The following is a 22,738-nucleotide window of genomic DNA, read 5'->3' on the forward strand; positions in this document are numbered from 1 at the left end:
CACACTCACGGATTCTGAGAAATAATTTCTCTAAAAACTCTTATTGAATTCCTAAAAACTTATGTTTTTAGATGCAATATTTGTTCCTAAACCCTAACATGTAGACGAATGAAAAAAATAATTTCTATCTATATCTGAAGATTCGTTTTTTTCTTTCACTTCATGACGTGGCTAGACAGCGAAAAATCATCTGATGTTTCCAAGGAAGTTGTTTTACTTGCTGGTTTATCATGTTAGAAAAACACTTTGTTACAGCGACGCCAAACCAAACTTTGACCTATGTGTGGGTTTGTGTGTGTATATACCGGTTTTTAGGCTGTGCCAGAGTTGCATGAGCTTACAAACACACACAGACACACACACAGATTTCAAGGACACACCTGTACGGCCGTTTTCTGGATGACGAGGAGGAGAGAGAGAGAGAGAGAGAGAGAGAGAGAGAGAGAGAGAGAGAGAGAGAGAGAGAGAGAGAACTGGGTTGACAGGATGTTAACCCCACTCTAATTGTCCCTCAGGTCAGTCCGTACATCCACCTGTCTCTTGTGTCAGCGCGTCCTCTCTACGTCCCGCCGTTGTACGAGTAGTCTGCCTTGTTGTGCATCACCAGCTTATTGTCCACAAAGTAGAAGCTGTCGGACTGTGTCTCGTATGGGTGCAGGACCATCTCTCTGACTGGAAGACACAAAAACATCACTGCTGTTAGAGCAATAGTACCCAACCTGGTGGGTTGTGGCCACCTCTAGGGGTCCCAAGATAAATCTGAGGGGTCACAAGATGATGAAAGGGATAAAGGCCTTTACACACCATGTAGATGACGAATAAATGACACAAAAATGCAAAATACTTACCTGCTAATACAAGCAATACAACGTCATACAATGTGAATTTGCAACATCTATCGTAGGGTTGTACCTGACTGAATTATGTCGAACCAGATTTGGCAGTTCAATATAAATATTCAACAATTTGTTTTGTTTTCTATACAAAGTCTGAAAGTTTGTACGGGCTCCTTGGGATGTTCAGTGTGATAGCGGCGTTCATATAATATGGTAAACAAGCTAACCATGGATCATAACTGTACAACATTTTTTGCCAATGCTAAATATCAAACAAAAGCCAGAGACCATGTCGTACTAAGTTGCTGTGGGCTGAAAATTTACCACTTCTAAGGAGAGACTCTCCTCTCTCCTTCTCTGTATTGCTGCCTGCATGTCTTCAGCTCCCTGTACCAAAGAGTTGCATGAAACAGCACTCTCTCAGCAGCAAAATCTGCTGCCATAGACACGTTACTCCTGGTACAATACACAATCCTCTTTCACAGCTTACTTTGCCAAAATACCCATGTTCAGTACAAGGGCTGGAAATTAACATTTATGTCCACTGTGGCTGCTGAACTCCAAAATCTACCAGCCTCTCAATAGATAACCATTGTTATTTTGGCTGATGAGTAAAGCAAATCTAGCAGCCACTTAAATATGTCACCAGTATTTGGCTGGGGGCTGGTGTAATATCCAATCCTCAAATACATTTCTCCTATACAGAGTTTACAGGTAAGTAATAACTTGTAACATTAGTTATGAAAATACTCTTTTTAAAGTGCCAAACTACTTCTTTAACAAATACACAGGCAAGTAATGCAGAAACTCAATTTACATGAAAACCATTAAACTAATATCTCAATATGTCAACGGTACTCTAGCATGAGTGACTGTATGAACTTGCCTTATTACTTTTATCACAGCTATTCTCAGCTTTTAAACACCAATAGATATGCTTATTAACTGACATTATTTAACTTGCTCTTAACCCATAATATTATATTTATCTCACACTACTATCTTAGAAATGACAATAAAACTATTTAAACACTTAGTCTGGTACACACTCATTCTCTCAAACCCATTAAATGCTCCTTTAAACTCCATTACTTGTAGGAATAAAAATGAGCGGTGACGTTAGCATATTAGCGGGAATTAGCATGAGCATCGTTAGCTTAGCCCGCTCGACAATACCAACGGATAACCCTCGCTCCTAAAACATTTACTCGGTTTATTATATCTCACACAGTTTTTTCCCACACTTGTGTCTTAAATACGTGCATCTCTGGTAACTCATTTCACTTACTTTCACTCACACAGAAAGTCACTAACTTTGTACTAAGTTGTTTCTATCAGCGCCCGCCATCTTTGATACAAATGCGGCACACACACACACACACACACACACACACTTAACCGCGGTCAAATACAACGTCTCTTACTGTTACAGTTACAAACTGAGGCTCTGCTAAGACATATTACTGTGGTCTGTTGCCAGGCTGTTGATTATAGTCAGCTTACCTGTAGGAAAAACATAAAAGCATAGTTCCTGTCCGGAGTGCTCCCTGTGGCATACACACCTGAACTCGCTTTTACTCTGCTGCTGTCAGCTACGGGTGCCCAGTCAGTCCAGTGCAAAGCTTAGAGCGCCCTCTACTGACCAGACTGAGCTCAGCAGGAGTAACATCACCCATTCAAACCATAGACTGTACATAACATGATGTAATGTGGTCTCAGGAAGATGCATCTAAGTTGTAAAAGTCAAAGTGCATATGCAAAAAGGTTTAAATACATTAATAAAGCAAAAGTAAGTATGTAAGCACTGTAATTATGAGCAATCCCTCATACTTACAGTATATATGTGATTTGGAACCACTAAATGTTTATTTTGTGTATTAAATATGACTTACACAACAGAAAAAAAGTTGCCAGTTAATTTTCTAATTAAACAATGAACTGTTTCAGCAGCACTGCACTGTATATTTTCAAAGTTGTGGTTTGTGTGGGGAAAAAAAATCTTAATTTGTAAAGTGGTTATCTAATAATAGTAATGGTGTAAAAAGTACTATATTTTAAGCGTAGCGGAGCAGATTTGTACTTAATTACAGTTCAGCTCTGGTCAGCAGAGGGATGCACAGTGACTGAAATTACAGTAATTTGGATAAATAGGCCGCACATTGTTATTTCCCTTTATCCCTGAAATTTAATAATCCAGTCATTAAAATTCCACTATCTAAATCTGATTAAATAATATTAATGCATTTTAAATGTTACTCAAATATAAAACATAGTTTTCCTTGTGTTGGACAATAATTTGTGCACTGTGAAAGTTTATCGTTTTTCTTTTATCTCGGTATGAGCGCTCTGGACCACTTGTAACTTTTTCTCTTACCTAAGAGAAAAGCAAAAATAAGAAAACTTGGTGAACCCAAATAATCACTGAATATAACAAAATAAAAAGAAACCCTGGATATGAGCAAAAAGAAGAGAATATTTGGTGTAGATACTCATGTCCTCCACAGAGTACATCATAATCACCTTCTTGATCTTTATAACATTTCATAAATCAACATGTGTCACCTGTAATCACAAACCCTCCTCTGTGACTCCTGCCTGTGTTTGTTTGAGTGGGGTTTTAATTTTATGCTTTTTTTGAGAAAGGGAGGGAAAGAGAGAGAGGTGTACTTTCTTTTTTTAGTGTGGAAAGAAAGTCACGCGTTAGTATGAATGGAACTTCAGGTTGTATATGCAAACTAAAACATAATAAACATTAAAGTTAAAAAAGAGAAACCTTGCTTATCATCTGCATTTTAGCATGCCCAATTACAGCATCACAGGGCTGTTAGCATGTCATGATTCTTGTGAAATGCTGGATATTGTCTTTAGGAGACTAAAAACCCTTAAAGACAATAAAAGGGGAAAAAAAACTCTTCAGCTGGACTGCTTATCAGAGCTGCAACAAGTACCAGTATTTCATTAATCAATGACTCAAACAACAGAAAACTCAATGTCAACTGTGTGGATCAAGAATATGTTTCAGTTCAGCTATAAAGCCAAAAACAGACTCACTGATGTCTTCAGACAGAGGTGGGAATTCGTAGATGTGTTCACAGGTGTTCTTGCTGCTGGGCATGCAGAAGCCAAACTCAAAGTCAAAACTCTTGAGCAACTTCTCTCTGAAATAATGTCTCTCGATCATCCTGAAGTTTTCTATCGGCATGTCTCCGACCGTGAACTCAACCCTGGAGGGACGAGGACAGGACAACAAAAGGTGAGTGAGACGGAAACAAGGAGCAAAACAAAGAGAGAGACAGAGGACACATGCTCGTAAATAAAGATTCACACACGTTCTCACTTACGTGGCTCCAACTTGCCGCAGTCTGAGAAAAGCGGGGGTGAACTGGTAACGGACAAATCGGCCGGCATTTGGGTCAATGTCCCTCCTCTCCCCTGCTTTGTCTAAGACGATAATATATTTGATCGGAATGGAAACAAAATAAATAATGAGATAGACATTAACTTTGTATAACTGTGTAGTCCTGAAATTTTCATCAATTATGCAATCTTTGGTTTTTTTTAAAATCTTTTTTTCTTTTTATGAATAATTATAGTTATTTAACAGGGGAGCTATGTTCAAAGGGCATTTGATACTGGATACTGTTTTTATTTATCCATTTTTATTTAAACTTTCACTTGACTGTATGAAAAAAAAATTGCTGGTAACTTTCTCTATATGATGTTGAAAGTTTCCGTTGATTAAACATTAACAGCATTAAAACAATGTTTTGTGTTGCAGTTTGTTATATTCCAAATTCTAAATATAGACAGAAGGACTTTCAGTTTTATTGTAAATGCATATCGGTTCCAAATATTGGTTATCAGTCTCATTAAGTACTATTAGTCAGTATCGCACATGAGAAACCAATATCGGTCAACCCCTAGAATATAGGCACCAATGTGTTTGTGGGAAGTTAATGGACGTGTTTTGTCTTCAGCTGCTTTATAATGTCTGTTTACTGCATGTATTTTAAAGGTAAATACAAGTTAAAGTGAAAGAAATCCATCCGTAACTCACCTGTTGATGGAGGTTTAGTGATTTCAAACAGCACTGTGGAGGTCTCCATGTCTCTGATCTTGAACCTGGTGAAGTCAATGTTGTAGATGTTCTCGTCTGGGCTGCACAGATAATCTGACAGACAGAGAGAGCGAAGTGGAGTCAGACACAAATACAATGAATGCCCTGTTTTGTAAAAAAAAACAAAAAAAAAAAACACCAGGCATATTCAATTTGTAATCAATGTATAAAAGGGAGACAGTGGGACTGAGCCCAATTGTTTTTAAAGTAAAATGTATTTACAGTCAAAAAGTGTAAGTTAACATAGAAAGCAGAGACTTTACTTATTCTTTGATATTTCCTGATCATATTCAGGAAATTTAGGAAAAGATTTAATTCAGGCAAAGTTGGTTTTTTCCTACTTTTGCACTGAGCAGTTATTTTGTTAAATGAAAGAAGATTTGAAACATGTTTTTATTTGTATCAAACACTGTATTGTTTTAGCACTAGCTCTGCAACTCTGGTATCACATATTCTGAATTCAGCATATTCAAATGATGATATATAAATTCAATCCTTAATGCAGTTTCAAATCATTTTCACGTTTCTCGGCTGACTCGTGAATTAAAGAGCTCTCTGTGACCACCTGAAGGGATTTTTTAACATGATTGTTAATGTTAAACTGTGTTAGAGAAGCCATTTCTTCACAAAATAGGATTTCTCTCTCTCTCACACACACACACACACACAGAGTTATTTTTATTCCTCTAATCCTTCCTGCCCTCACCAGGCAGTGTCAACGCTTATTAGGGTTCCCCAGCAGAGCACACACTTCCGGCTTCCTGCCTGATCCGATGATAGCGCAGGCCAGCAGGTGTAACTGCAACATCTCTCTGTCATCGTCTCAGCTGAGGCCTGCTCTCTCCCTCCATCGCCTCACACCAGCAGCCACAAATTTAACCGGTAATGATGGCAGCAATGACTGGCCAATCAACACACCGGCTGTTCTTTATCGACAGCTTCCAACCAAAACACATCATGATATTCCCAGATGTTGCCTTCAGCTCTAAGTATAAATCTCATGCAGTTTTTTTTGCTTAAATGCTTAAGTCTGTATTTAACTTTTTAATACATTTCAAGTTGATTGAAATGTCATGATTTTTTATCAACTAAAAACAAAGGAAGGATAAAAAGGATAAATAGTAATAACTGATCTATTAAGCATTTTTATCCAAAGACAAATCTAAAACAGCTGCCAAATTTAACACTGACTTTAAGAGCCAGTGTGATAGATAAGGGGTGTGTGCAGGAAGAGACTCGAGGTTCAGCACTGACATCATACTTGAAATGTCTGAACTGAAATTAACCGCTGATGTAACACACCTGGAAACCAACAATTACGCACGGCTGTGGCTATTCATACCGCCAGCTTCATTAACTCATCACACGATGTCCCTGTGAACCCTCACTGACATCAGTGGTACTTCAGTCATCGTTACTAAATGGGAATTATAGGCTCTGATTGTTACTGACTCGAGAGGCCTAAAAGGTGCAGAAATAAATAGTGTACACAAGGCCAAATACTTTAGATGTTGATAATAGGATTTCAAATCACCACCACTTTTGAATGAAAACTGCTGAATTACTTAATTTTTGTTTTAAACTGTTTTAAAACTTCCTTTTATATTGGATTGCCTTGTTGGCCTGATTTATGTTCATTCTGTCTATTTTCATGTGAAGCACTCAATGCTTATAATGAGCTTGATGCAAAACACTTTGTGCTGCATTCTCTGTGCATAGGGTGCTACATAAATAAAGTTTATTATTATTATCATTAATAAACATCAGAAAGGTGATTAATTGTTACTTTACTAACTGCTTCATGAGAAAGCACAGAATGATGTTTCTCCTTACACAAGAATGATCACACTTCCACACAGTTTGATATGCAACTTACTTTGCAACCTTAGCTAATCGGCTTTCTTCCAAAAACATGCAAAGAGGGCAATGAGCCATTTATTAAGAAATGACCCCAAATGAACAAGAAAATTGTAAAAGATTACAATAATATTACCTAAAATTAACAAAAAAGAGAGAAAAGTAAAAGAACAAATACAGGAAATAACCTGAATAAAAGTGCTAAAATAGAGGGAAAAAATCAATTAAAAAAAAAAGATATATATATATATATTAATTGATTAAATTGATAATAAATTGATAAAAAAACCCTATTTTTTAATTTATTTTTTTTTTAGTTTTTATAATGCGATTTTTGGTCACCTTTCACCAATTTATTTTTATTTTTTTGCAATTGGTGCAACATTTCTTGGCCAGTTGCCAATTTTTGAAAGAGATCAAACCAATTTGCCCTTGTTTCAAGGGTTTAAATGCTTGTGAAAGGCATCTGAACACAGCACAAGAAAACAGATGCCAATCCAGTTCCAAGGGATTAATCAAACACTGGTATTGGATCAGTACTCTGTACCAGCTGATCCCCAAAGCCCAGGAATCGGTATCAGGACTGAAAAAGTCAGATCTGAGCATCCTTAACTTGAAGTCACAGCGTGTTGTTGACTCCGTTACTGTAAGAGGTCAGTGCTCCTGACAGAGCTGATCTGATTCGTCGTGACGCTCTGATGCCTTTGCTCTTCTGTCAGTCTGAATGCTGAGGTCGACTCTTCTGAACACATCAGCTCTGCGTACAGCGCTGAACACACGGCCAAATGACACAGCCTACACACACACACACACACACACACAGACACAAAATGCAAACTCCTTCAGCAGCCACAACATTTTAATTAACTCCTTGAAACCTGGATTGACAGTTTTCTTCTGCTGTGCAAACACATTTCACAAGCATTTAAGCAATATGTTTGATTTTAAAAAAAGAAGAAAAAATCAGGAGGCGTCTGGTGGCTCAGTGGATAGAGCAAGCATCACATGTTCGAGGATGTGTCTTTAAGGATTTCAGAAAGTCAGCATCAAATGTCCTACAAATTGCATGAAATTATTAAAAATTAGCTTCGAAAATGGAGAAAGAGCGTTATTATAATTATCAAAAAAGGGGAACATTTTGCCCAAATTATACTTAGAATTACCATAATTATATATTCAAAATTAGGTTACAAACAACAAAATAAATGTGTATTTAATGTTATTAATTCTATTTAATATTTTTATTTATTTTCGAATTTTCTTTCAGCTTATACCCTGTTTTTGTTCCGTTATGTTTCTCTTTTTTTGGTGGTAATTTTTATATTTTTTTGTAACTTTTTAATATCTTGTTAATATCTGGGTCATTTCTCTGCCTTCTTTCCATGTTTTTGAAATAAATCAAGCCAATGTGCCCAGGTCTTAAAGGCTTAATAACACACATCATCTGCATGGAGTGGTAGCATTTATAACAGCTTAGTGTGTCTACGTCTGCGCGTGTGAACTACACTGTAGCACAGCTGGTGGGGTCCTCGTCCTTTTGCTAACCCAGTGCTAATAGTTACCTTCTAGCCTCCTAATGAAGTCCCACGAGGACAATGACTTTAAATGAGAGTTTTTTGCTTGTTTTTGTATGTGTGCTCTCACTTTTTCTAACAAAACCTGAGGTGTTTGTAGTGAATTACAAGCAGTCTGCTACCTCAGGTCACACGTACACACGCAGGACGACAACTGGCTGGTAGACGCTAATGAAGCCACAAACAGACTCTAGTTTACCACAGTCAGCTCTGTGATAGTGAACACCTCCAAACACAGCCTGTCCCAAGCTTTCAGTGTGTCTGTGTGTGTTGAAAGGAGTGAAACTAACAAATGCAACTCTTGTGAAATCAAACTGTCTGGTCATCACAGTCAAAGCTGAAAGATGCAGCACACTACAAACAGTCAAAGCAGAGCTGTGAGCGTTACAATAACTCTGCAGCGGTCAGACGCTGCTGGAAACAGGAAGCTCGTCTGCAAACCACTTCTTCAAACTTCAGCATCAGCAGGTTCGAACTAGAAATCCTTCAGCAACTTCAGACTTATGTCCACAGCACTGGACAACTGAGTCCACCTGCAGATCCAAGATTTTATAACTTTCACTTTTTATTACATCTTATATATGCGTGTCATGTCTAATACAGTAGGCTATAATGTATTCTGGTGACGTTTAAGTGTCTGCACACATGACAGGCACAAAAACAACACAATTACATGAGTGTTTGTGACATTTTGGTTGTTGTTTTTTTTGGTGTTTTTGACTGACTGGTTTAAAGCATGAAAATAAAAAAGTAAGGAGTAAAATGTACATTGTTTCACAGATGTGCCCTTTGAGAAAAACTCCTGATGAAGATCACTTGTAAAAAACTCATTTTAAACATTCGGTCCTCCGACCTCCTATAGGTATAAATGATAAGTATTTTTACAATCAAAGTTAGTGATCAGACGCGCCTGACTATAAAACTTTCAGGTGGCTTTATTGTGAAGCAGTCACAGAAAACGCCGGGTATTTGTCACAGAGGTTCCTGCTTGAATGTTTTTCTACAATGTGTCCAAAATACAAGACATTTCTCATCATTTTTGCAAAATTGCATCAGATCATGGTTGCACGTGGCATTTGAGCTGCGATGATTAGTTGATTCATTGATCAGTCAAATGAATGAAAATGAATCTCCAACGATTTTGATAATCAATTATTTGTTTCAGTCATTTTTCAAACACAGTATCTGGATCCAGCCTTTATATTGTGAGAATTTGTTGCTTGTCTTCATCACTTGAAAAGTCTTTGGGTTTTGGACTGTTGGTTGGAAAAACCACATCACTTCGGGCTCTTGGAAACTTTTTTTTAATTGGCAAAAAAAGGAAAAAGATTATTGACTGCCTTTTTTAAATAATAACAAAGCCAGTTTGTTTGGTTGCTTGCTTTGTCACCATACATATGTTGTGGTAAATCCCTAAAAGCAGCTGCAAAGTGGACTATTGACAGATGATTTAACAAAGTAAATGTAAAGAGCAGCACAGAGAAATAAAGAGGCACATTGTATACCACATATCAGTGAAGTCTTTTTTTAAATACTTTTAGTTGTGCTTTTTTAAATCCTCTTTCCGCTGACATCCTTCCTGTCACACCACAGATGTAGCAGAAATCACCAGTTAACTAAACTGAATACGCCAGTGCACAGTTCAACACATACTGCACCACACGACCTAGATTCAGCCAAAATAAACAGCTCCGAGCTCTTTTTAGCAGTTCACCCAGATAACGCTGGGACAGGACAGATCTTAGGAACCTCCCCGTATGAGGCTTTAAGATCTCTGGCACATAAAATGATATTAAAGGCTTATAAACACAACACGCATGCTGGCGACAATTGCGGCTGACGCTGATAATGGGATCAAGTTCAGTCTGTCCCACTTGAGCTACAGATTGGTGGGTTCATCCTTACTGGAAGTTTCCACAGTTACAAGTTTTCACTCCCCTGCAAGGATACACATTTAGTCAAAAATGATGCGTGATCTACTTAAGAGCAATTTTAATATACTTGTACATTACTTGATTATTTCCATTACATGCTACTTTATTCTTTTATTCTACAACATTTCAGAGGGAAACATTGTACCCTTTACTTAATTACATTTATTTGGCCCTTATAGCTACCACTTACTTTGTAAATAAAAAGTAATGAAATACTGCTCTACATACTAATCTATTATTATTATTATTATTATTATTATTAATAATAATAATAATAATAAGAAGAAGAAGAAGAAGAAGAAGAAGAAGAAGAAGAAGAAAAGAAGAAGAAGAAGAAAAAAAGACATTTTCACCTTTACTTTTAATTAGGCATTTTTAGACTATGGTATTTCTACTTTTACTTGAGTAAAAAAACTTATACTTCTTTCATCACTGCCTAATTGTGTGCAAAAGTGAAGCTTTAAAGTCGGTGATATTAGTTTTAGTTATAGGTCTACTGTGGGTCATCTTAAAGTGAAAGCAAAGGCAGCTAGATAGTTTAAAATGATTAGGACTCGCTCATCACTTTTGTTTCGACTGTCTTATGCTTTTCAAATTAAACCAAAAAGGGGTGAAAATGTCTTTTTGCAGGAGAAAACACAACTTTTGGATATATGGGGACAAAAAAACTGAGTGAAAATAATCTTTTTTTTCTGTGAAAATTGGCATATTATTTTAAAATCTGAACAAAAGTAGTCATAAATAATGTGATTACCCACTGTGAGCTTATTAGTATGCTGACTCAGCATTTAACTCATCATTTAATTCATTAAATTAACTGTGCTTCAGTGCAGCCTCAAAGAGTTGCTAGCATGGCTGTAGTTCATAGTATTGTTGTGTACGAAACTTCCCATAGGTGGGACAGGTAATCTTACATAACAAGTTAGTGGCATCGACATAGGCCTATGCTCAAGATAAGTTCCTAAATAAGTTCTCACTTATTCACTCACTCATTAACTCACTATTATCTATGTAGTATGCATTAAATAGTGAACTATATAGGGAATAACCTAATGAGATTTCACACACTTCGCTGGAATTTTCAGAGCATTGATTTCACTTTATGTGGGTTTTTACTAATCTGAAAATCAAATGGCAGATATGTTAAACTTAGAGGGACATTAAAACCTCATCATTTCTTTAAGAATACGTGACGTTAGTAATGCTAACGTGAAGCCACCTAGCATACTAGCTATGGAAATGCAGAGCCAGCTCGGCACAGCAGAGGAGCAGCAAGGCTCTGCTGCCCGGAGTTAAATCAGCTGCTGACGCCAACAGAGATGCTTCTCCTCCAGCAAAATATAAATAAAAAAATAAAAGCAACAGTTCTGGCTCCATCATTTCTTTCTTTTGTTTGTTTTAGTACTTTTTCCTCTCTCCCTCTCTCTTTCTCTCTCTAAGGAGCCTTGACAGCAGAAATCAATTGTCATGCCATGAGGTAAGGGCAGGAACATCGGGTGACGCAACCACGAAATCCTCCGAAGGCTAGACCGTCCCGTTTAACAACTGTTGATGTAGCCTTCGGAGGTGCCTCTGAAGTAGTCACCAGACCCTGAATTGGGACACAGCTTATATAGTGAACTATTTCAATGAAGGGGAACGATTTCGAACACAGTCTTGTATGTCACATAATTTTTTACTTACTGTCATTTCCCACCTTAGTGATTAGGCCTTTCTCAGTACAAAGTTCAGACTTGCAGATTTCGAAGTTTGAATTATGTAAACTTGACTTGGGAGTGCAAACTCCCGAGGACGGGAGGAAGCAGCATGGTCAACTGGAACAGCAGTGTGCTTCATGATGCCATCTCAGCTTGGCTTGGCATTAGCCTACATGTCTACATATCTTCACTGTAATTTAACAATAAAATGAAATACGATATAAACATAATCTTGCCTTCTTTTGTTTTCATTCATAAATAAATCAATAAATATTTACATGTGTGCGCATTATTTCATCTTCCCAAAGCTAGGCTAACTTACTGATATGCTAACGCAATAACGTTAGCTAGACTGCCAAGTTAGCTTGGAGGCCCCACATCTCGGAAAACTAGTAATTTCACAAAATTCTAATTTAGATTTGTGAGTCTTTTGCCTCCGCTATTGGTGCAAAATGCATTATGGGATACATGGCTGTCCTAAGTCCACACAAGTCATGTCCCAAAGCATCCTCTATTAAATAGGTGTAGCAAGACCACATCTGGATATTTGGACCAAACTTGGCTAGATGTGAACTTTGAACTGGAACAGCACTTGGGCTGCGACTGATGACATTTCACAAGTCCACAAGAACACATAACTGTTGAGACGGCAGACTGAGAAAGGCCTAATGATGTCTGCTTCTCCCTGATTTCTTTCACCTGTTAGTCATCAACCTGCTGTCACCTGTCCCTCGTTATCTCCCTGCTCTCCTTGTGTATTTAATCTTTGTGCTCCCTTGTGCTTTTGTCTGCACTGCTCACTAAATTCATCTCTGTGGTTCTTGTTGGATTCCCTCCCGTGTTCCTCAAATATTGATTTATTTCTAGTTTGTTTTTTTGGTTATCTTTGGGACTTTGTTTCTCATCTGTACTTGCTCCCTCAGTTTTGTTGCCTGTTAGAGTTTCTGTCTTTTTGTAACGTCTCTGCTATTGAGACTGGCTTTTTGTCCTCCTATCCTACCAGTTTCACAATTGAGTTGTTTCTTCAACTTTTGTGAAACACTTGCATGACGCCTGTTGTGTGATTGTGTTTCAGTTCTTTCACTCAGGTTTTTTTGCCAGCTGAATATGAACACATTCGTTTATCCCACATGAGCTACAAGCTTCCCTACATCTCCCCGAGTGCTTCTCTAACATATGCAACACAGCCAGCTCCTAATGTTTACTGCTGGACCTCTGCCACTTCTCCGGCATGGAGCCCTCTGTCCTGTTGGCATGGAAACCACACATTTTGTCTCCTGCACCTTTGCTCACCTCGCAGCGGCAGTCAGGCCTTTAAGTACCAGGTCATTGAAAAGTATCACACATGGACAAACATGCAGCTGATTTGCTCTCACTGTGCCTTGATGAGGGTCCTCAAACTCGCACGCATGCGCGCGCACACACACGTGCACAAGCGCACACACACAATTCTTATTGCAACGTGACAATCGGGATGCTGCTATAAATACACTCAGTGAAAGACTAGTTTAAGACAAAAAAAACAGGAGAGTGTAAATGCATTGTGATAAAATATATTAATCTTTATGAATAATAAAAAATAGTTGATATAATTAGTCAGAGGGAGAAACCAGGAAAAAATATTACATTATCCAGTCAGTATATGTTCTAAAATGATAGAGTAGTGCATTGTGTATTTTTTGTTGCTTGTTGGCATTCATCAAACGGAATTAATATTTGTATTTCACTCACTTTTTCCCTGGAAGTACTTGACAAGCAAGCAAGACACAGACAGACCAAGAGATGCACTGCCAAGCTAGCACATCAGCGTAACATTACTTATAGCTGCTGACAACAGTTTGATAGGTATTAATGAAGCAGGTCACGAAGGAGTGTATTACCAGATTATTGGATTTTTGTGTAAATATAGATATTAGGATTCGGTGAAGATATTTTAAATAACAGAACTTCTAGTTTGTTTGTGTTTTCTTGCCTAAATTCAGCTTTCTTGATATGTAATAATTTCCTCTCCTAAGTACTATGAACTAGGGCTGCAGTGATGTACTGGTTTCAAGGATGTACCGTTGTATGAAAATTGACTATCTTGTCTACGATATTGAAAAAATGCAACTGGACAGAAAATCTCACCTTTATTTAAGTTATTTTCAAAAGGGAGACTTTTTACACGCAATTTTATTTTTAGAAAGTTTCAGTTATTTTAGGGCTGTATTGGACTATGCCAGCTGAATCAGATCTGTCAGTGCAGTGGGAATACTCGACTGTTTTATTTTTCTATATAAAGTTTAAAAGTTTGACAGTGGCATTCATGTTATGTATTAAACAAGATGACGGCGCTTATGACAGGTCAGCAATGACACTAGAGACTGTATCATTTTAACTTGCTGTCCCGTAAATTCACTGTAATATTTCCTGGTATGGTTATTGTACAGTGAAAGTACTGTTGCAGCCCTGCCATGAACTGTGATGAAATTTGATAGCAGGTTTAGAGGAGCTACACATCTCATCCAAACTGACCTCAATTTGCCTGCTGATGACCGCAATGTCATGGCAACAGTGCTGCGGTAAAAATGGGTATGGTTTTACAATAAGGGACAGTGAAAAGAAGAGACCTATGGAGAGACAAGGTCAAATAGAAAGTGAAGAATCACAGACATTTACATCAGGGTTGTCAACAACATTTGTTAGGCCCTCCCTAATAGAGTGGTGAAGGGATGACGTATTTTTGTAGGCCAAACAGGAAGTAAGCATCACACTGGTTCCCTCGTCAAAAACCTTTTGGGATTTTTGAATGGGATTTCCGGGTAGTGCCAAAAACAAGCTCTGTGATGAACATAAGTTTATGAGACTTCCATGTTTTGTTCAGCGTGATAATCTTCACAGATGAACACCACTTTTGTGTGTTTTGAAGTGTAAATTAAAAGCAAAAAGCTATTGTTAGGCTATACACGAACTACATCGCGGTCGCATGTATTAAACATCACCACTACAAACACTGTAAAAACACGTTAAAACACGATTGAAAAATATTATAAACAGATAAATGTACAAGTTCGAGTGCGAGTTTGTAAAGCTGTAGCGGCAGACAAGTTAATTTAATGAGTTTCTGTGTCCGCTGTGATGATGTCCAACGTCCCCGACGAACACTGTAGTCCCATTTAGCCACTTGTTAGTAACCGCCTTTTTTAAGACGAGTAAAACCTTAGAAGTTCAAAAATCGGGTTTAAGTGGACATATTTTATGTTGCAGAACAAAACATCTAAATATCTTCAGCCTGTGTTAACCACAGACCTTATTTAGGGCATTTTAAAAAAACCCATAGACTTTTTGACGAGGGAACCGGGACTTCTAAGAGGCTAACGGTCTTCCGCATTTTAGTCTCTATTATCCAACACATCAGTGTCATCTTATTATGACTTTGACAAGCAAATAAAGTTGACGTGGTTTCATCACCTGCTACCTCATTTAACTTCACAGTATGGAGCATCTAAGAGCATCAGTGCTGCAGCAGCACTCAGCTAAAAGAGGACCAGAACTGCAGGCCTAAGTAGGTTATTTGAGCTTTGGGCCTTGTGGGTTGTAAAACAGCATTTATTCTCATGGGTAATCTGGTCGTTTTTCTATCACACTGAAGACACCACAGGTGAACAGGCCAGCTCACACGCAGTCGTGTTTGTTTTCTTTTGTCACTCAGCTGAGACAAAAATAAGTTTAACCACTGTGAATCAATTTAAAGATACTCAGGAAATGTAGTTTTAAAGCTGCTGAATCAACAGCAGTGATGTTCATAAGTTGACAGGCTGATTGCTCGCACACAGACTTAAGCACCAACCACCAACCACATTTCTAAAAATAAAATGCCACACCTGTGAAAATGTACTGTGGCTACAGAATACACATGTTTTTGATTGGCTGGAAGGTGTCTGTTAAAATTGTGTATCAGAACACCCTGATAACCATAGCAACAAATATGACGCTTTACACTACATAAGTTAAACTTGGAGTGGAAATTAACTAGATAAAAAAGCCAAAACATCTTTAAAATCAAATTATTGTTTTTATCTTACATTTACTTATCGTATGATAACGCAATACAAAGATGTAGAAAATAATATATCCGTCCTCTGTCTCAACAAGTATTTTCAGGACAATTCATCAATATAATCTGAGTATGATTTCAAATAATGATTATTCCATGATTAAATAGTCTGCCAATTTTTCCTTGATTAGTTTGATCAGTCCAAATCCTGACACTGACAAGCAGCAAAATCCTCATGCAAAAACTAGAGTGTTTGGCATTTTAAAGTGACTCAATTTTCTTTTGATCAAATAAATGATTAGGAAAATAATCATTGCAGCTCTACATCTGATGTTATCCTTTTGTCTCACACCAGTACTTTAATCAAAGACTTAGTATTATATTATTTCTAATTAGTCAGTCAACAGGAAGTTAATCAACAGCTGCTTGATCACTGAAGTAAAAATGCCAAACATTTGCTGGTTCCATCTTCTTAAATACAAAGAAAAGCAGCTTTTCTCTGTTTTTAAATTATAAATTAAATGCATGCTCAAAACAAAATGAGCTATTTGAAAACACCATGAGCTCTGGGAGATTGTGATGGGTGTTTTTATTCACTTTCTGATTTTATAAGCAAAATGAGGGCTGCAACTTATGCTGCATTCCAGTCAACTCAGAACTCCAAAATTTACAACCTCCTACTAGAAAAAGCACAAGGGAATAACAACTTAAAGTTCTGACTTTCATTTTTCATTTTCTTTCTAACCTTATGAAGAAGCAAGCTGTTTGACATCACACAACAATGGCAGCACCTATGGAAGTGCACATTCTAAATGCCCAGTTAAACACGGCAACGTACGGTATATTTGTCTGTACTCAATCAAAATAATACACGCTATATGCTCACATCAATATGTCGCCAGTGGGACACCTAGTAGCTCACCTGGTAAAGCTGGCGCCCCATGTACAGAAGCTGTGTCCTCGCCGCAGCAGCCGCAGCTTAAACTGTTCTATCCGAATAAAGGCAAAAGTCAAATAAATGATGTTGCCAATGTTGTTAAGAAGTTAGCTGCAGTTAAACTATCTCTCATTTAAATATGCAAGTAGACTACGCTACACTCACTCAGTTGTGAGTGCACTTGCCAAAGACATATCAGTTTGTAACAGACAGACATTTTTTTGTTTACATTTAGCATCATAAAAGAAGTTGTACATTATAACATAAAAGAAGTTGGAAATTTCATCTGAGAAGTTTTGTCCTCCGACTGTGACTGGAACAAAGCATAAAAATAATTTTGCAGATAATCTTTTAAAAATGCATATTTTAGTCTATCTGACACTGCAGAACTCAGGTTTATGTCTTCACTTGTTTTGTTTGACCGCAAGGCAAAAATTGACTTATTTGAGAAGCTGTAATCATAAAACCTTTGCCTATTTGCTTGCCTAGCAATTAATCCACCATCAACATAGTTATACATAGTCAACCAATCGTTTCAGCACTACACAAAACAACTGATTAATCAGAAAAAAGAAAACCTTTCTTGCAGCTTTGACGGTTGTGACGGGTTCGTTGACTCGACAGATTATCAGTTAAGAACATAAATTTGGATCAGATCAGTCAACTGAGCAGAAATCCTGTTTTGGCTCATCTTAATCAATCTAAGCTGTTTGCCTTGATTACCCGACGGATGGAACAGATAATGATTAGTGGCAACTTTACGCAATTTGAAAGTCACTTTTCTGAGGACTTAGGGAAAGTGAATCTCCGCTGCAGCTTAAAACAACAAAGCTTTTGACTCAGGACTGCTGTCAAGCCTGGTTTAGCTGTGCTGAGTTTTGCCAATTGTGTCTCGAGAGAGAATCAATTTCAGCCACTTGAGGATGTGCAGCAGCAGGAAAAAAAACGACGAGTCATAAAACAACAGAAGGGCTTCAGTGACTGTTTTCAGGTTGCTTCTTGCTCAGTTTTATCGCTACAAGCAATGTCAAGCAAGAATAAGTGTGCATATGTCCACTTCTGTGTGTAATCCAACAAGTGACAGCACACTGTTAAATAGCGGAGTAGAGGAGAAGAAAGAAAGTAGAGGAGAAAGTGTGTGGGAGAGCAGAGACGCACGCTCAGCCGGCTATAACCACGGGGAGATGCTTCACGTTGCCATAGTGATTCAAGTATGTATCTACGTTGCTGTGGTGATTCACACATGCCTCCTCTTGCCTCTAGCGATGATGCTGTGATATAGGAAAGTGAGAGTTTCCAAGACCATAATAAGGCCCAGCGTGGGAGAGAGAAACATTACCATGTTGCCATCGCTTTGTTGCTGTAAAGCTGGACAACCATCTCCTACATTGACTCACTCAAGGGATCGCCAGCAACAGACTTATGGATAAAATCACAAATGTGTGTTATATGTGTCAAAATACAGCTGCAGGCAAAGGCAGGGCTGCACAATTAATTGAAATATTCAAATCACAACACTGCCAAGAGCAATATCCAGAACATCATGAGTTATAAAATATGTCACAAAATACCATTATAAATGAAGCATTGCTGTGCCACAGAGATGCCCCGAACAACAAATCATAAGGGAACAAGCTTTTTGGGAAAAAGACACTAGCAGTAATCCCATAATTAACATTTTACATATTTGAGAGCGAAAAATGAAATGCAAAAATCACTTTTCCCACTAATATCGCAAAACGCAATATCTATCAAAATAATTGCACTATGATTTTTTAAAATGATGCACTATGACTTGTTAATGGAAATCTAAAGGTCCAGTGTGTAGGATTTAGGGAGATATATTGGCAGAAATTGAGCATAATACAACAAGCATGTTTTCTTTCATGTTCACCTAAAATCTATTGGTACCGGGTTACTGGTATTAGTATCACAATTGTATTCATGATAACCAGCCAGCCAGTTTGAATCACTGGGTCCATCTGTTTCCACATCTCTGTGGATAATTAGGCTCCTGGTAAAAAAAAAAGATTGGATCTTAAGTTATCAGAGAAAAAAAGCGAGACACATTAGTAGGTGCTGGACTGGCAGCTTGTCTGTGATGAGCCAAACAGTGGAGGAGAAACCGTGATTTGTAATGTGACACTGCTTTATTGATAACTGTGTTTTGCATAGTTTTTACTGATTTCAATCGTGGGTGTTTGTTTATGAGCGGAAGAGGCCTCTGCGGATATTTCGGCCCCCGTAAAAAAACTCCTGAACAATGAGCACTACAGAAGTCCTAAACAGGAGTTGAGGTTTGGCACATGGGTGAAGTTTAAGCTGGTTGCAATCTGTAATCCACACAGATAGATGCCACTAAATGTTATCCACTGCTCCTTTAAAGAAACTGCAAAGCTCCACAGTTGATGGTCAGAGAGTCCGTTCCATTTTAGTGCACCGATGCACCGCTCAACACGAAACCGTGAGGGCCAGGAGAGCTGTTTTAATGGAATCTAATCTGTCAGCCAGCAGCAGCAAACATGTAATTGTCAGCTAACAAAACAAATAACGTCAGTCTACAGGACAAAAACCATGTTAACTTACCTAGTTGACAAGTAACTAACTCCATGGACAGTAATGTTCACAAAATGATTTTATTTAAGCCTGAATGACACTCAAAAGTTGTTTTATCAACCTCAACCTCTGCTCAAATTTAGGGTGTCTTCTGGCTACGATACCCGTCAAATGATGTGCGTACGCAGGCGTAGAAATGTTTTGCACCCAGTAAAAAAGGTAAGACACAAGCTGAGCCAAAGTCTGTCCCCAGAGCTCTTCATTTAGTAAGCTGGGATCACACTGGACTGGACTTGCAAGGTCTCATAAATAACCACAATATAAGCTTCCTGTATCACCAAAAACATGGCAAAGAGAAAGAGGATTAGATGATGGAAAAATGTGACTTTTTGTGAAGGTATATTTGCTTTTTTTCAAGAGATTAAAAATCAGGACATGAAGAAGTAAAGAAAAATGTGTGCTGGCGGGATTAAACACCCACACTGTATAAAAAAGCTGGGAGAAAATCCGACAGTGTTTGCATGTTATCACACTCAGTATGTATCTTATCAACCAGTGTAACCCTGTTGTGTAAGTAAGGTATTATACTGGCCTTTAAATAGTCCCATGCCCTGCTGGCCACCTGTTAGCTAACTACTGGTTTAAGAGCTGAGTTGATGATGGATGTAGGTGTTACTGTGTACAGAAGACATTCTTGGCTGTGATCGCTGTCTGTGTTTCTCTGTGGGAAGCTTGCTGAGACTTAGAGATGACATAATTAAAAACAGCATTCATAAGTAATCAGCAGCGTTTTCGTTATAATCAATATGCAATTAAAATTAGGTATTTTAAGCTTTTTTCAGCAGTAATTGCAGCAACCAAACTGTTTCCCTTAGCCATGAAAATACATAGCAAAATTAATTTGTTCATCAAGTCAATTCAAGTCAAGTCAATTTCATCTATAAAGCCCATTATCACAAAACATGGTTTGTCTCAGGGTGCTTTACAGCGTACGACATCCCTCTGCCCTTAGACTCTCACTTCACCTAAGGAAAAACTCTCGAAAAAGAACCCCTATAACGGAGGCAAAAAAAGGGAAAAAGCCTCAGGAAGAGTGGCATGATGGAGGATGATGAGGGATCTCTCCTCCAGGACGGACAGACGTGCAATAGATGTCGTAAATAACAATTGAATTACAATTATGACAAAAAGGGAATAAATGAGCAGCTTATATTGTGTTTTCAAACTGTATACATGGAGCCTAAACACTTAGTTAGTTTCTAATTAAGCTTTACAAAACAAAACAAATGGTCAGCCACTGTAATATGGCGCACTGTCACAGATCAAACTACCCAACAGCACAGTATAATCCAGTTAAGTTAGCGTCAGCTCAACCTACTGCAACAGTATGTGAATCTATCCGTAACTATGATGCAATGATGTAATATATAACAATCACAGGAGCTATTTGTCTGCATAACAAATGTTTTACACTTTGCATTAATTCATTTTGCTTTTATTTGTACTTCAATTGAACTGAATAAATTTTGAAAGCAGTAGTTGTACCTGTAATGGAGTACTTTGACATTGTAGTATTGCTACTTGTATTTAAGATGCTGGGAACTTGCTGTATACGATGCTATAAGTTTTGATTAAATATTTGCTAAAGGCATTTAAATAAAGTTTTGTGTTGGAGTTTGTTATATTCCAAGGTTTTCATTTTTATTGTAAATTCATTATCAGTTATCGGTCTCATTAACTACTAATAATCTGTATCGGTATCGCACCCTCGACCTCCACTAAATACTTTCTCCACCACTGATATAATACCACTCTTACTCTCATATTGGTGCATACAATGCTCCTGATGAGATTATTTTGAATCCCAAGCTACCTGACTTAATTAAACATGACACCTGGGCATTTTAATTCTCTGAAACCTTCTGCACTGAACTTAATGTGAACTCATGCAAAGGAAGCATACAGGCTGCTTTAAAGGATGACCCCTGGCTCACCCCAGCCCCACACTCTGTACCTTACTCTGTACCTGACCAACTTGCAAGAAATGTCCCACAAATTACAAGAAATCAGTAAAAAAAAGTGATGAAGAAAATGACATGAAATTTTGCTTTAAAAAAGGGGGGAAGAAATAATAGAGAATAATCAAAAACTAGGGGAAATGTCAAGAAAAACATATTTGTAATGATTACAATTTGACATGTTCCTATATTTAAAATTATGTTTCAGAGAAACAAAATTATACTGCTCAGGTTTCAAGGGGTTAAAGCACATCTGCAGACAGGTCAACATTCACCAGAGAGGGTGCTCCCGTGATGCATCACCATGTGTTTGAATAGGGCCTATGTGGATTACATAAATAAGGGGACACGGTAATGACGTGATACATGACTCATCCAGGAGCTGTAACATTTCAAGACCTTCGTCTTTTTTTGTGTCAATCAACAACCCAAACAGCAGCGGTGAACTTACTCTCTGTGATCTTCTGCAAGCCCAGAACATCCTCCGGTGTGATCACCGCGCTGCCGAGCAGGTCCTCCTCCGTGGTCACCGGGACTCCCACGTCGGTCGAGTTGCAGCCTTTCTTCACTTTCATCGCCGCCGTTTGCTTCGGGCTGCCGTTACTGCTGCTGTCCTTGCCTCCGGTGTCTCTGCCCGGATTATTACCGGCAGGCTTCTTAGCGGTTGATGGGTCCTGGCTGTTGCCTCTGCTGGTACAAGAATAGCTCATTCTCCGCTCCTCCTCCCCCTCTCTAACCCAGGGCTTCCAAGATACAAAACAGTTGCCTCCCTCTCCCCTCCCTCCCTCACCGAAGGATGCACAGTTGCTGTCTGTTATCCGGTGCTTAATTCAAATCGTCTTTATCAGCTTGCAGTCTGTCTCCGCAGACTGGTTGCATGCAAGCGGCCGCGGATCCCGTCGGCTGAGCGCAAAATGCGGAGAGGGCGAGAGAGAGCGGGTTGATTCCTGCTGCTTTTCTGCGCAGCTGCTCTCTGAGACGCTATTTCTGTTGTGTCAAGTGAAGCTAGAAGTCGGTGGGAAATAATCTGCTGGGTTTGAAATTGAAAAAGAGGCGGCAGATGGCCGTTCCTGTCAAGGAGGGGAGGGGGACGTCTGAGCGGCTGACTGAGAGCGGCTGGTGCGTCTGCGCGTCTTCAACCGACAAAACGCGCACAACAATCAAGATGAACAAACT

General features: G+C 38.4%; 1 protein-coding gene across 1 annotated transcript; it reads right to left on the minus strand.

The window, feature by feature from the left end:
* Window positions 1–518: 518 nt before the first annotated feature.
* unc119b (unc-119 homolog b (C. elegans)) lies at window positions 519–22,334 on the minus strand. Its single transcript, XM_042499804.1, has 5 exons — window positions 22,014–22,334; window positions 4,894–5,007; window positions 4,178–4,277; window positions 3,888–4,060; window positions 519–672 (listed from the first exon to the last, which is right to left on the minus strand). Exons 1-5 carry the CDS (start codon window positions 22,270–22,272, stop codon window positions 560–562), a joined length of 759 nt encoding a protein of 252 aa, XP_042355738.1. The 5' UTR covers window positions 22,273–22,334; the 3' UTR covers window positions 519–559.
* Between the last annotated feature and the right edge of the window lie 404 nt (window positions 22,335–22,738).

Source organism: Plectropomus leopardus, chromosome 13 (assembly GCF_008729295.1).
Source record: "Plectropomus leopardus isolate mb chromosome 13, YSFRI_Pleo_2.0, whole genome shotgun sequence".
Taxonomy (NCBI): domain Eukaryota; kingdom Metazoa; phylum Chordata; class Actinopteri; order Perciformes; family Serranidae; genus Plectropomus; species Plectropomus leopardus.

Excerpts from the sequence above, each read along its gene's own strand:
- unc119b (XM_042499804.1), bottom strand. The coding sequence starts at position 22,272 with ATGAGCTATTCTTGTACCAGCAGAGGCAACAGCCAGGACCCATCAACC. Across the intron at positions 5,008-22,013 it reads CTTGCAGAAGATCACAGAGA|ATTATCTGTGCAGCCCAGAC; the intron begins GTAAGTTCACCG and ends TCTGTCTGTCAG. Across the intron at positions 4,278-4,893 it reads CACTAAACCTCCATCAACAG|ACAAAGCAGGGGAGAGGAGG; the intron begins GTGAGTTACGGA and ends TTATCGTCTTAG.